Source organism: Cyclopterus lumpus, chromosome 10 (genome assembly GCF_009769545.1).
Source record: "Cyclopterus lumpus isolate fCycLum1 chromosome 10, fCycLum1.pri, whole genome shotgun sequence".
Lineage (NCBI taxonomy): Eukaryota > Metazoa > Chordata > Actinopteri > Perciformes > Cyclopteridae > Cyclopterus > Cyclopterus lumpus.
In genome coordinates this window covers 6,535,738-6,548,188 of record NC_046975.1, presented here as the reverse complement: position 1 = coordinate 6,548,188, position 12,451 = coordinate 6,535,738, and the positions used below count along the sequence as shown (strand labels likewise).

The following is a 12,451-nucleotide window of genomic DNA, read 5'->3' as shown; positions in this document are numbered from 1 at the left end:
TCTGCAGATACAGAGACAGTCTGGCAGGGAGACCCTTTGCGCCTCTGCGAAGGCTAAACTAAACACCAAAAGAAAAAGAATAAGAAAAAAAAAAAAAAACCCTCTCAGAGCCGGTGGCCCCATGCTTATAAAACAGCGTTTTCTCACGCCTAAAGCAGCTGATGTCATGACTGAGCCGCAGCCAAGTTTAAAGTGAACTGTGCACTATAAATGGATGGAAGAGAAGTCGGTTACTGCTTCTCGACTCGGAAACCTTTAAACCGCGCAGGACTGCGAGGAGCCGAAGACGTTTCTGTGCCTGCTGCGTAACAAATTCCTGTCTGAGTGTTGTGTGCCTGTATATGCAGTGTGTTAAAGCTGATAAAGAGTGCACTCTTCCCCGACTGTGACGTCAAGCAGGAGATATCCTGTGATGCCAAAGAGTTCTCGCTGTTTTCTCAACCAGAACATTAACACTCCCGTTTAGTTTTTTTTAAAAATAAATAAAAACTGGCCAAGTGAGCTCACTTGTGCGAAAGGCAAGCAATGTGGAGGCCGCGCTCTCAAATTAGAACGTATTCCTTTGGTGATGTGTTCTCGTTCGGAGGAGACGAGTTTGTTTTTCTCAACATCTGTTTAACTTCCCAGAGTATCGGGTTTCTCCTCCGAACGACTAATCTCACAGGAGATGGTGGAGCTGGTGGCAAAATGGAGCAATTACATGATTGGTCTTTGATTACAGAGCGTTTCCCACTCATTTGTTAGATGAGTTTGCCATTTGGAGGGTCAGACCTCCTGGGGTCTGACAGCCTGTTCTTGGCTATGTGACACTCTTCAGAGACGTGCGTTCGGAGTACCACAGTGTGGTAAAACATTTTTACGAATCGCTTTCGGGCGAAGCACAATTATTATTTCATCGGAGACGGTTGGAAGCGCTCTGTCATTTGAGGGAGAGCAAAGATCTTCACGTTGCGTGCCAAAGCTTTTTCATGCGTGCACCTCATTCGCATGTTGTGGCGTTCTCTATCTCCCAGTCCGTCGCCTTTCTCTTTCCAGCTCCCCAGCTGTGCGGAGCTGTGTGTGACAGACTCCAGGTTCGTCGCCCTTCCCTCCTCCCTCCCCCCCCCCCTCTCTTAAACCCCTGGACCCCCCACCCCTCTCCTCCTCCCAGCTTCACAGTCTAATTGAAGCCAGAACCTGGGAAAATCCTGCAGGTAGGACAGAAATCCAGGGTGGAAAATAAACCAGATCCCGAGCGCCACAAATTCCATCACGCAGCCTCACTTCCTCCGAGCCACCGGAGCCTGGGCAGCGTGTGCTCGACACCTCGTGTGCGCGCGCGCTCCTACAGAATGCGCTTCTTTAATATATAACTCACACACTTGACTTGCGACAGCTTTTACTGTGCACACTTGCAGCAGTTAATCGTGTACACGCGTAGTTCGGAATATGACTGCAGCAGATACATTTTCCAGTTCATATGCAGCGGTGACACGTGCACATACAAGCGGCTGTGAAATAAAGCAGCACTTCAAATGGGCTTTGAGATGCATGAATGAACACAGTGCTGTGAGCATAATAATTACAGTAGAGACCGAATGGAAGCCGCCTCATGACAAGGCGAGCATGCATGCGGTGGCCTTTTTTCCTACAGGGTGTGCTTGCTATCAGACTAATAGATAGGGTGTCAGGCTAGGCCTGCTGTTTTGTAAACTTACACTTGCTAACCTGGCCATTATGCTCGCCCCAGTCAAAGAGTCCGACTTCTGTTTGATGTTATTTACTGAGGGTTTTTGAAGCGTTATTTAATACACTCCCCCCGGGCCCTCGTCCTCTCCCCCGTCCTCGTTTTTATGGTTGTGAAGTACGACTGCCCTGGAAGCGGAGGAGGAAGGAGAGCTGTTACGCCGCTATATTTGTTTGCAGGGATAAGCCGTGTGGGTTCTTTTTAAATGAAGTGTGACACCTGGTGTAAACCTCTGAGGAGCTGCGGGGCGTTTGTAGAGGCAGAGTCGGTATCCCTGTTAGAGCACCACGCACGCATGTTAGCCTTCCGCTTTCCGGAGACTTCGGACTTCATGGTATATTTAGGATTTGAGGAGTTATGAGGAGTTATGGTTCCTTAACTTTAGGAATCCAACGATCAGATCCCCCGCCCCCCCCCCCCCCCCCCTCTACCTCCACACACACACACACTTGCACACCCCCTTTCCCACCCTGGCTTTCTCCCATGGCTGGGAGGTCAGACGGAACATGTGAGGGCCCTTTTCCTCCCAATTAGTCCGCCTGCTAATGAGGCCCAACCATGCCTTCTACCACTGCCACCCATTCCTCTTTACCTCCACCTCCCCCCCCTGTCTGTCCCCTCCCTGGGGCCCGCGCCGAGGTCGCCTCTCTCTTCCCACTCCGCCCCTTTTGCTCCCGCACCACTGCCACCCCACTGGGTGTAATTATCACGCAGCCGGCTTATAAAAACCCTGCTGCACAAGCAAGGCAGCGGGCTCGCTAACCAGGCTTTACTGTCTTTCTGCTGATCCTCAGCTTATTGTTCAACTGCCACAGCAGTTGAGACTTCCTGCCGCGGTCTCCGATCTGACCCACACATCCTGGCCTTGTTGTCACTGGGCACAGTCACGTGTTAGGATCCCCCTCCCCCCCCCCCCCCCCCCCCCATCCAGAAAGAGGTCAGGGGTCACACTTCCTGTTTCCTGTCTCTGCTAGGTCATCAGAGGGTCTCCCTGCGAGGGTCGGAGACCTCCTCTGTTCCTCCTCTGCCTGTTGTTCAGGGTGGCGGTGCTCTTGGGGGGGGGGGACACAGCGGAGTTGAGGCTCCTCTCAGGACCTGTCAAAGTGTTAGCACTCCCTGACTTCATCGTTCCATCACATGCTCCTTGCTTTTTCATCTCGCTAGAGCCGTACCGTGTCAGTATGGGGTAGTTCCTCTGGTGCTACTTTGCTATTTTCCAGCACTCTCTCTCCCAAGACATTATCGCTGTGTTCCTGTAAGCTACAAGCAAAGCTAGCCGGCAGCAGGACAGCTGCCCACTGTTGCGTGTGCATGCACAGCCCACACCACCCTCTCTATTATGCGTTACCGGCCGCCGCTAGGTGTGATCATGGGACACGCTGTGACGGTCTGCTGATGGTTTCTTAGCAACACATGACTCTGGGAACCGCTGCGATAACGTGTAAAGAAGACAAGCAGCGGACAAAAAGAGATTGTCTGAGGGGCGTAATCTGATTTAGCAACCAGTGGCCTGTGCAGGAGTTTAAACTATTAAACCCCATGCAGACAATCAGGCACATTCACAGACATAAGTCAAGATTTTCATTTGGTTAGCCTCAAAACAGATTGAAAATTGTTGTCATACCAGATATATTTAATACTAGAGGCCCTGCCTTGATCTGAACAGAGAATGTCAGAATAAACACAGGAGACACGGTGGTTTGTTCTTGCAGAAGATGAACTGGCAACCGTGTATTTAATCTGCTATCTTAAATATATGTAGAGGGTTTAAGAGTTTCATCTACCAGAGGAACAAAGTCCCTGGCAACGGAGTCTAAACATTCATTCTCAACTGGAGAAATCTGGAAATAGCCTTATGGGCTTAGGAAGAAAGGTGGAGTGGACACACGCCCAGTTTAACACTCGACTGGAGAGCTTCTTTTTCTCTCTCTCTCTCTCTCTGTGTGCTCTGTACCAACTGGAATTAACCTCAGGAAATTAATCTTGTCTGCATTAACGTGACCGACCACGGACGGAAAGAGGAAGACAAGACGGGGAGGAATGAGAGAGCAAACGTCCCTCTGCTCTTTACATTTCAGATTCAATACAAGTTGAGTAATGAGAGCGGGCGCGACTGCGGGGCCAGGCCCAAGCGGTGCGCGGGCCGAGGAGCTTTCCATGACTCACTGCGTGGAAAGGGCCTCCTGTCATTCCCCGTGTCGGCCTGTGTTTCTCCCGAGGCGTCCCTCATTTCATTCCCGGTTCCTCTGCACGGCACGTCTTCACATTCATGTGGGGCATTCGGTGTAATTGAAAGTTCATTTCCTTCACTTCATTGCAAAAGAATAGTCTGTTCTGAAGAAGTCGTGTGTTTTATTCGTCCCGCGCAGTGACCCCCGGCAGCGGCTCCTGCTCTGATCAGAAAATATATAAATACTATGTGCTGTACAGAATGCGTGTGGCTTCACAAGATCTCTGAGATAAATAGGAGCCATAGTTTGAAATGCAGCAGTTTAATATTTCTTAGACAGCAGAAAAAGACTAAAACGTTACAGTTTCTTTGGCACCTTAAAAATAAAAGGACAACTCCAGTTTGTTACAGTTCATGTTTCATGATCCTAGTTTTGGCCACATTTCCTCTCACAGGGGATGATGAGATTTGATTCACTCAAGTAAATCCCTGAGATTCGGGAACAGCAACACTGCTGTGAGGAAATCTAACGGAGCGAGAAGCACAAGCAGACAGACCATTAGACAAAACCCTCGGTTTGCCAAAACTTATTTGGAAGAGAAGCACAAGTGAACAGTCCTCACCCACGTAAACATTTACATATGGACCTCCCGGTGAACTTTGACGTGCTGTGCTTTCTACAGTTAGCTGGAATATGACTGATTGTCTAAACACTCGTTTCTTTCCCCCTCAGCTCCCTGTGTTCTCCCTAACCTGTCGTGTGTCTATCCTGTTGAGCTCACGTCTGGCGTCCATCAGCTTGTGAAGGAAATATCTCTCTCTCTAGCCACTAAATCCTCCTTCTTCACAAGGTAGTTGCCAACTCTGTATGTGGCGTTAGGTGTTTTTTCGTTGTTGCTGAAAACAGCTGCCAGATGAAACCTGAGAGTGAACCAAAACTGTCCAAAATGAGGGTGATAAAACCAAAACAACGAGCTGAAATGCACTAAAGAAAGCTCTGCGAGCCGCAGAGTTGTGATCATTTTGCATGGGCTCGTCGCCGCTTTAAGCCAGCACACTGTATGAATGTGAACCCATGAGAGGTGAGCGGCGTCATCCCGAAAAGCCACGCCTTGAATTCTATAGAGTAGATGTGCAGACGAGATGTGTCGAGGCACCGATGGAAACATTCGGAGCAGCGGATTCCGTCTGAGCCGAGTCACGAGCAGCGTGTCCAGACTTGTGCTGGAGAGGAGGACACAACACAGGGCCTGATCCCAATCACACACTCCCAAGACAAGAAGGGCTTTTTTTCTTTCTGGAGGCTTTCTGTCTTCATTACTCATCCCCTCCTCATTCACTTCAACAGTTATGACGTTTATGCTAAGATATTTGTTTCCTTATCTTCGGCTTGCATGCTTTCTCCGTGATTCATGGTCAAAATGTGAACCGGGACTTTAACAAAAAGATTTTTTTTCAAAAGGCTTCAGCTGATGATCAGTGAGTGCAGGTTGATTATTTTTATTTTTTTATATCGCCGCAGGTCAACCAGCGGCTTGAACTCAGGGGCTGCGTTGCAGCTGTCGCATCGAACAGTGACCCCAGTGTGGAGTTCATGTCATGTGTGGGAGGCAGTGACAGACTTGCGGTTTCTGTGTCTCTGTCTGGGCTGGCCCGCGTTGAGCAATCCGCCACATGTTTTGGCTTTGTTGGCAACTTTTGAGGCCGTGTTTCCTCGGTGTGACTTGGCGCTTTTTGTGTTTAAAGGTGAGGGGAACCGTGTGGCCTGCGGGATGCCTACCGCCCGTCCTGGTTGTTCCATGTTCTGCGTGTCCAGCAGCCAGCTCCCGATGCAACTCTCAACATAAGGAGGAGAGAGAGAGAGAGAGGGGAGCGAGAGAGGGGGGGAAAAGAGAGAAAGCACCAGATTCCTTCTCCTCCTAATGGAAAACATACTGGAGCATTTCTCCTGAAAAAAAAAAAAAAAAAAAAAAAACTCTTTTATTTGTTTCCTCCCTACTTCCTTTTGCTCGGGTTTTCTCTCTTTTTTTTTTAATTGCAGAAGATTCCAGCCCAGAACGACTTGAGGTTTCTCCCTCTTGTGGTAAATGTGAGGTCTCTTGCCGGATCACGCTGTGGCTCAGCCGTGCCAAAAGCGCAGCATCACTTTTCGACACAAACATACATCCCACCCCTCCTCGCTACCGCAGCCGTGGCAGTGGCAGTCAGCCAATGGGGCAAGAACCCCCCCCCCCCTCCTCCTGTATGTGGAGAAGGGCACGGCTCACTGCTCAACCCCATTTAGGCCACGCCTGTGATTATGCAGCCAAATTCTTATTCTTATTGTTTTCAATCTGCTGTTCATCTGCTCTTTTGTATCACTTAAAAAAACAACAACATTTAATTAAAAAAATGTAATCTAGCTCCATCATCCAGTCAACATTGTAATTTGTCAAATACTTTTTATTCGGACCAAATAGCTCCAAGCTGTTAAACTAAGATGAACGATGTCAATGTTCCACAATCTGAACGTCAGCATGTTGTTATTGTCAGTGGGACTTGTTTGTGGGTTGTTTCTTCTAACGTCAGCGCACAGTGAATCAGAGGACGACCTCGTCTGTTTATGTGCCGAGGGGAGTCGGTGTGTGTGCTGGCAGGTGGTGAGCTACACATGGCAGCGTTCACACAGACCGAGCTCTAAACAGGGACGCGACAGTTGCTCCCAAATGTTTTCCCCTTCACTCCTCGTACCTTTTTTTAGGTTTTTGTTCTGAAATACCCCGAGCCACATCTTTCTGTCGCTGCTTTCCAAGTCTTTGTTTGCCTTTTAATTGGCCCCTCCCCTCCCAAAGTCCAACCGAGTTGCCAGGATGCACACCATGAGAAGGAATTTCAGGACCTCAGTAGATCTACGCAGGCCTCCGGGCAAACACACGGTGCTGTCTGCAACGAAGGGCTCCAGTACATTAAACCACCGTCCATCATGTTGGGAGTTTGTTTCAATGTGACACCTTAAGGGGCTGTGCTCTGTCAACAGGTGGCGCTCTACTGGACGGCCTCAAACAGAAGTCAGAATGACCCCATGGATCAACCGCCCTGTCTGGGACTGACTGTTTGTCCTCAGTCTAACTGACCAGGCTTTTAGAAATGTTGCGGTCATCCTGTGTGTGTGTGTGGGTGTGTGTGTGTGTGTGTGTGTGGGTGTGTGTGTGCGTGTGTGTGTGTTCAGAAATGAAAGGAGGTTTGTTGGGCGGCCATGCTGAGTACAAGGTGGTGTGTGTTGCCCCCTCTAAACTTTAAAGTTTATGTCACTTGTAAAACCCAGATCAGGGTTGTATATGCGGGCGGAGGGAACAGGGTTGTTTATCCTCTGACTGACGTAATTCTGTGATTAGCACTGCATTTTTATACCTCCGCTCTCTGTCTCTCACACACACACACACACACACACACACACACATTGTATAATCTCAGGCAGACGTCGCAGCTGACTTGAGACGAGGTCCATCTGAACTCAATTTACTCCCGTAGCCAGCCAAAACAACACGAAAACAACAACAACAAAAATGCATGCTGGCGTACGCAGAGGAAGGAAATCAATAAAAAAGCAAACAAGGAGGAAGAGCGGTGAGATGAAAGGAGGCTCGGAGGGCAGGCGGGAGGAATTTAGCACATCTGTTACCTTGGCAGGGCTCTCAATCATGTGCGATGTTGTGGAGGCTGAAAGATGCTCAGACAGCGGCCATGTATTTGTCTCCGAGAAGGCCTCACATGTTTTTCACCCGTGGACACAAGACAGGAAAAAGGTTGTTTGTTTTTTTTCTTTCTTTTTTTCCCTGCGTTTATCTGAAGCTACACAACAAGTATGTGGAAGTTGAACTGTCTGCTCCGTTTTCCTAATTGAATGTGTCAATTTAGCTGTTTGCCCTGCTCTCACATGTGGTCAGGAGGAATTCAGAGATCATTTTTGGGTGTCTTTGCGTCACAGCTCTTGGACTTTGCTGCATTATTCATGAGTTGATTACTTTACCACAGTTCTCAATAAACACTTCTGGTATGTTTTGCACAAACACGCTATGAGCTTCTGTAAACCCTGTGGGAAAATATCCCAGTTGAACAGCAACTGCTTTTACAGCCCAGAGGCCAAACTGGAATAGTTGCAAATCATATCCAATTTCTTTGTTTTAGAGCTTGTGTTATATGTTTTGCACTTTATATTATTATCGTTTTCTTTTTGGCATTGTTTAATCTGTTGCTTGATTTATTATATGTCTGCAACTTGTTATGCTGCCATCTTGGGCCATGTTCTCCCTTGAAAAAGAGCTTTCCAATCCTAACTGGTCCAATGAAATAATATTACAAACGTGAACATCCTTTTTTCTTCTTCTTCTTCTTCTTCATCTTTCACCCCACTCTCTCATTTTAGATCTGGAGGTCTTGATGTCCACTTGTTATGTGGTGTTGTTGTGTCCCTGTTGCCCTGAGACAACCACTCAAAACCTGGATGTTTGCCAGCAACAACACGGTCGCACCAGTCTGTTTGCCCCACTGTTTCTTTTTCTACCAGTAAATTACATGGAGCGGCAGCCACAACCCCCTTTGAATGAATCACGTTTGGACCGAAATAACAAACACCGATTACTCTTTTCCTGCCTGGTGAATATAATTAGGGTTTGGTAAATGCCAGCGCTTTTAGAACTCACCGAGTCCCTGTGAGGAATTCCCCTCGACCTGTTCTAATCATACAGCACGCGCTCCCACCGAGAGACACCCTTTATTTATTTTAACAGTGATTCATGAACAGGGTGAGGGGGGGGGGGGGGGGCCCGGTGGGTTTTTTTTAAACCTCGTCCTGTTTTTTTTTTTCCCCCACAGTTGCTGCGGCTGGTGACCGTGTCCGACAAACGCTGGAGAGCCCGGTCGCGTGGAGCGGACACGTGGAGCGATGACGGCGAGGACGGATTCGAGAGCGGCGACTGCGACGACGAAGACGAGTGCACCGGAGTGTCGGGCCTGGGGCCGCCGCCGAGACGCAAGCGGCTACGCATCTTCGCAGGTCAGACTCAAAACGGACTCTCAACCGGCAACTTCGCGTGGTTACAAATGAGGTGCGGCGTCCACACCGATTGCTTCCAATGAAAGAACGTCGTGGGAACACGAGCGGGTTTGGCTCGCTGTGCGGTGAGTCGGGAGCGACCACAGGCCGCCGCGGGCACGGCAGAGAGGTCGTTTACATGACTACTGTACATGTTGACACCACCGTGACACTATGCAGCAGGAGACGTGAGACTTCCTCAGGTAGCCGCCTCGCCCCGACCTCTCGACCTCCCCTCCTCCCCCCGCCGATCCCTCGGACACGTCAGACTCTCTCTCCGAAAGCCAAACAAAGAACAAGTGAAGCTACAAACCGTTGGGAGAAAAGAAACCAAACAGAGAGAGAGGGAGAAAACAGCGGGAACGAGGGGTCTCCGATACATCGGCACAAAGCCGGCGCAGCTGAGCAAACACGCCGAAGGGAGTAGTCCTCCTTTTCGGAGGTGTGGTGGCAGGGATTTGGGTTCGCCGGGCAGGGAGCGTGAGCAGGAACCCGGGGTTAACGCAGGAATCCTGCAGGGCCATCGCTTCCAGCAGGCGGGGCCGTGAGAGCCTGATGCCCTCTCTTACACACTCCTGTTAGCCTGACTGTACAGTCCTGCTTCCATACACACTGTCATTAAACTCAGCAGCGGGAAATTAAAGCACCCTTTAAAGCCTGACCTCCGTATTTTAGTGAGTGCGTCTGCAGGCACACACACGCCTGTTTGTAAGCCAGTAATGTTTGCAGACCTTGGAGCGTCCCCGCTCGTTGGCAGATACACAGATAGCCGCTGATAGCACCATGATGACCCGGTAAAAAACGCTGACCTAGCACGGCCGCTCCGCCCATTTTGGTCAAACAGCGGACTGGGGGGCGGGGGGGGGGGGGGGTTCAAAGGTCAACCTGCAGAGCATGAGGTCTAATGGGCCGCCTGTCTGTGCTCCGCTGCTCCGAGATGGACGAGGCAGATCTGGTTTCACAAAGCCTGGAGTGGAGCAGCACACAAGAGCCAGGGGGAAAGGTGACAGAAGTCACCACAACAAGGTGCGGACAGGACGGAGGCCGGGCCCAGAGCCCCACGCGGCGCGCCTGTCAACCTGCTGACCACACAGAGGATGTTTTCCCCACGAGCGAAATGATTGATCTGTCCTCGCTCATTCTCCACACAGGTTCCATAACCTTCTGATCACGAATGCTGCTCACGCACAACACACACACACACACACACACACACACACACACACACACACACACACACACACACACAATCACCTCCCGACCAATCAAACCACACGCCGCACATTCCCCAGAGCATTCCAGGCCAGGGGAGCTATTCCAGGACAGGGTGCCCCCCCATCCCAACTTCACCCTCACCCCTCCAAAGCCAGACCAACAGATACAGCTCACACACTGCCCTCTCTGATGTCAGCTGATTCAATTGATCAATCGGTTCAATTATTCAAATGAATCAAATGTTTGGTGGGTGATGTGCAGTATTCTGGTGTTTGGTCTTGCAGAACACCAGCTATAATTAATTACAACTTAAAAAACAAGTGTGGCCACAAGTGTCAATTATGGTTGAGTGTTCTCTGAAAAAAAGTAGAGTGACACAAGAAGGGACATAAAGTCTGATATCTGGCGATTATTCACGCAGTAATGTCTATCTGAAGTCAGCAAACATTAGCCATCAAAAGTGAATTGAAGGGTTTGTTTCAAGTGCATCTTCAAATGCATACAGTCCCACTTTAAATGTTTTTAAACTATGTTTTAGGACACGTTTTCAGCGGTGCAAATCTTTATATCTGTAGTTATTATAGATTATTACAGTCACATATTACAAAGTCTGTATGCAGAATGCAGGTGTGTGTATGGCAGCGTACAGATGTGTCTGTGTGTAGTTTCTTTCCTTTTTTCCTTTTTTTAAATCCTGTAATCTGTGATATACCATATGGTTTTGCTCATGATGAGGGCTCACCTGTGGTCCGTGCTTTCATGCACACCTGGTCTCTGACTGTACGGCCTCTGTGGGGAAACAAAGGACCTCCATTAAATGCTTTCTGCGCCCCCTCACACTTCACTGCCCTTGTCACTTCAAATTAGTCATTTACTGTATAAAGTCCCACGGTAATGTTTCCCGACTCAAGTTAGTTCTTGAAAGTCGACCACTCAATTCTGAACCACTTTTAAAGAGCCGAACACTAACTGCTAGACTAAATAACTGGTTTAAATGGGGTTTTCATGCCCTTTGGAAACATTCAGTAGTCTGAAAGCCAACAGCCGGTGGGCTCTGCCACGGCCCAGCAGCCCAGAGCTCTGCCACGTGTGTTTTCTCGCTGGGCCGGACTGAACGGGTCTTTTTTTTTTCGCTGTGCGCCGTACCTTCGCCGTGCTCAGCAGGAGCCGCGCTGAATGGGCCTCTTGTTATGTCCCCGCTCTCAGACATTCGGTCACTCCAAGTTAAGGCCGTGCATTTTGGAAGCTCTGCAGCGTTTTATCAGCGCCAGGGGTTAGCAAAATACATCGTTGAAATATTCCTGTAATGTGAAACACGCGGCTTACGATCCGAGGCCGGGCTCACCTTTCAGGTCAGCGACGGATTCTTTTTTTTTTTTTTTTTTTTGAGGCTGGTACAAAGGAGCGAGTAAAAAGAAAGAAGGAGGCGATGAAAGAATGCGAGGAAAGAACAGAAGGAGACAAAAACACCTTTGATAGCTCTAAAGGTTGACACACTGGGAAACCTAAACATTCCTTACTCTGTATGTGCGTCCAATTGACAGCCGTGCGTGCTGCCAACACCAGAACCTGGTATGTTAATTAACTGCAGCTGTGACCTCGGCACCTGATAGGTGAGTCACACGGCGCCGGTGCTCCGCAGTAGTGTTTGCCACATGTCTTCATAAAAAAAAAAAGAAAGAAAGAAAACACACCAAAAAGAGCCGTGATCCGGATGCTGTTGACATTCGCTCTGGATCCATCCACCATGTAAACGGTTCCCTCCTCCTTTAAGCGCCATACAGTTCCACACAGCTGGTTAGCTGAGCAACTGCTTCCAGCTACAGAGCTGTGCACATGTGGCTGCCAGGTAGAGGGCATGCGTTCCCGCAGGTTAGCGCGAGACAGAAGGAAACGAGCCCAGACGATGCAGATGTGCACGGAGGAGTGCAGGTGTTTGGGCGGAGGAGGAATCTGGGCTCCCACACGGGCCGAGTCCTCCATGGAAAAACATGTAGACTTCACCGAAAGTATCACCGTTTGAGGCCCACCTCCATCGGGTGTAAAGCCTCTTCCAAAATATATAGAATAAAAAAGCTGTAGAGTCCGTTCTTCATCTTAAATGCTGACAGATCTTCTGTGTACACCGCCTCAGTACAGCCTCAGAGGGGCCAACTGAAATGATCAACCAGATGCATAAATTATCAACCTTCTTTTTAAACTGCTAACACGCACTGGTTTGACCAAATGTGTTTCTGCAACCTGTGATCTCGAGCACTTTTTCTAC

At 49.2% G+C, this 12,451-nt stretch overlaps 1 protein-coding gene across 1 annotated transcript in view; it reads left to right on the top strand.

The window, feature by feature from the left end:
- Nucleotides 1–9,397, top strand: part of gpc3 (glypican 3) — a 78,013-nt gene extending 68,616 nt beyond the window's left edge. Inside the window, 4 exon segments of the mRNA XM_034543751.1 lie at nt 8,751–8,983; nt 9,097–9,214; nt 9,216–9,348; nt 9,351–9,397. Coding sequence (XP_034399642.1) covers nt 8,751–8,983; nt 9,097–9,214; nt 9,216–9,348; nt 9,351–9,397 — 531 coding nt within the window.
- Nucleotides 9,398–12,451: the final 3,054 nt, after the last annotated feature.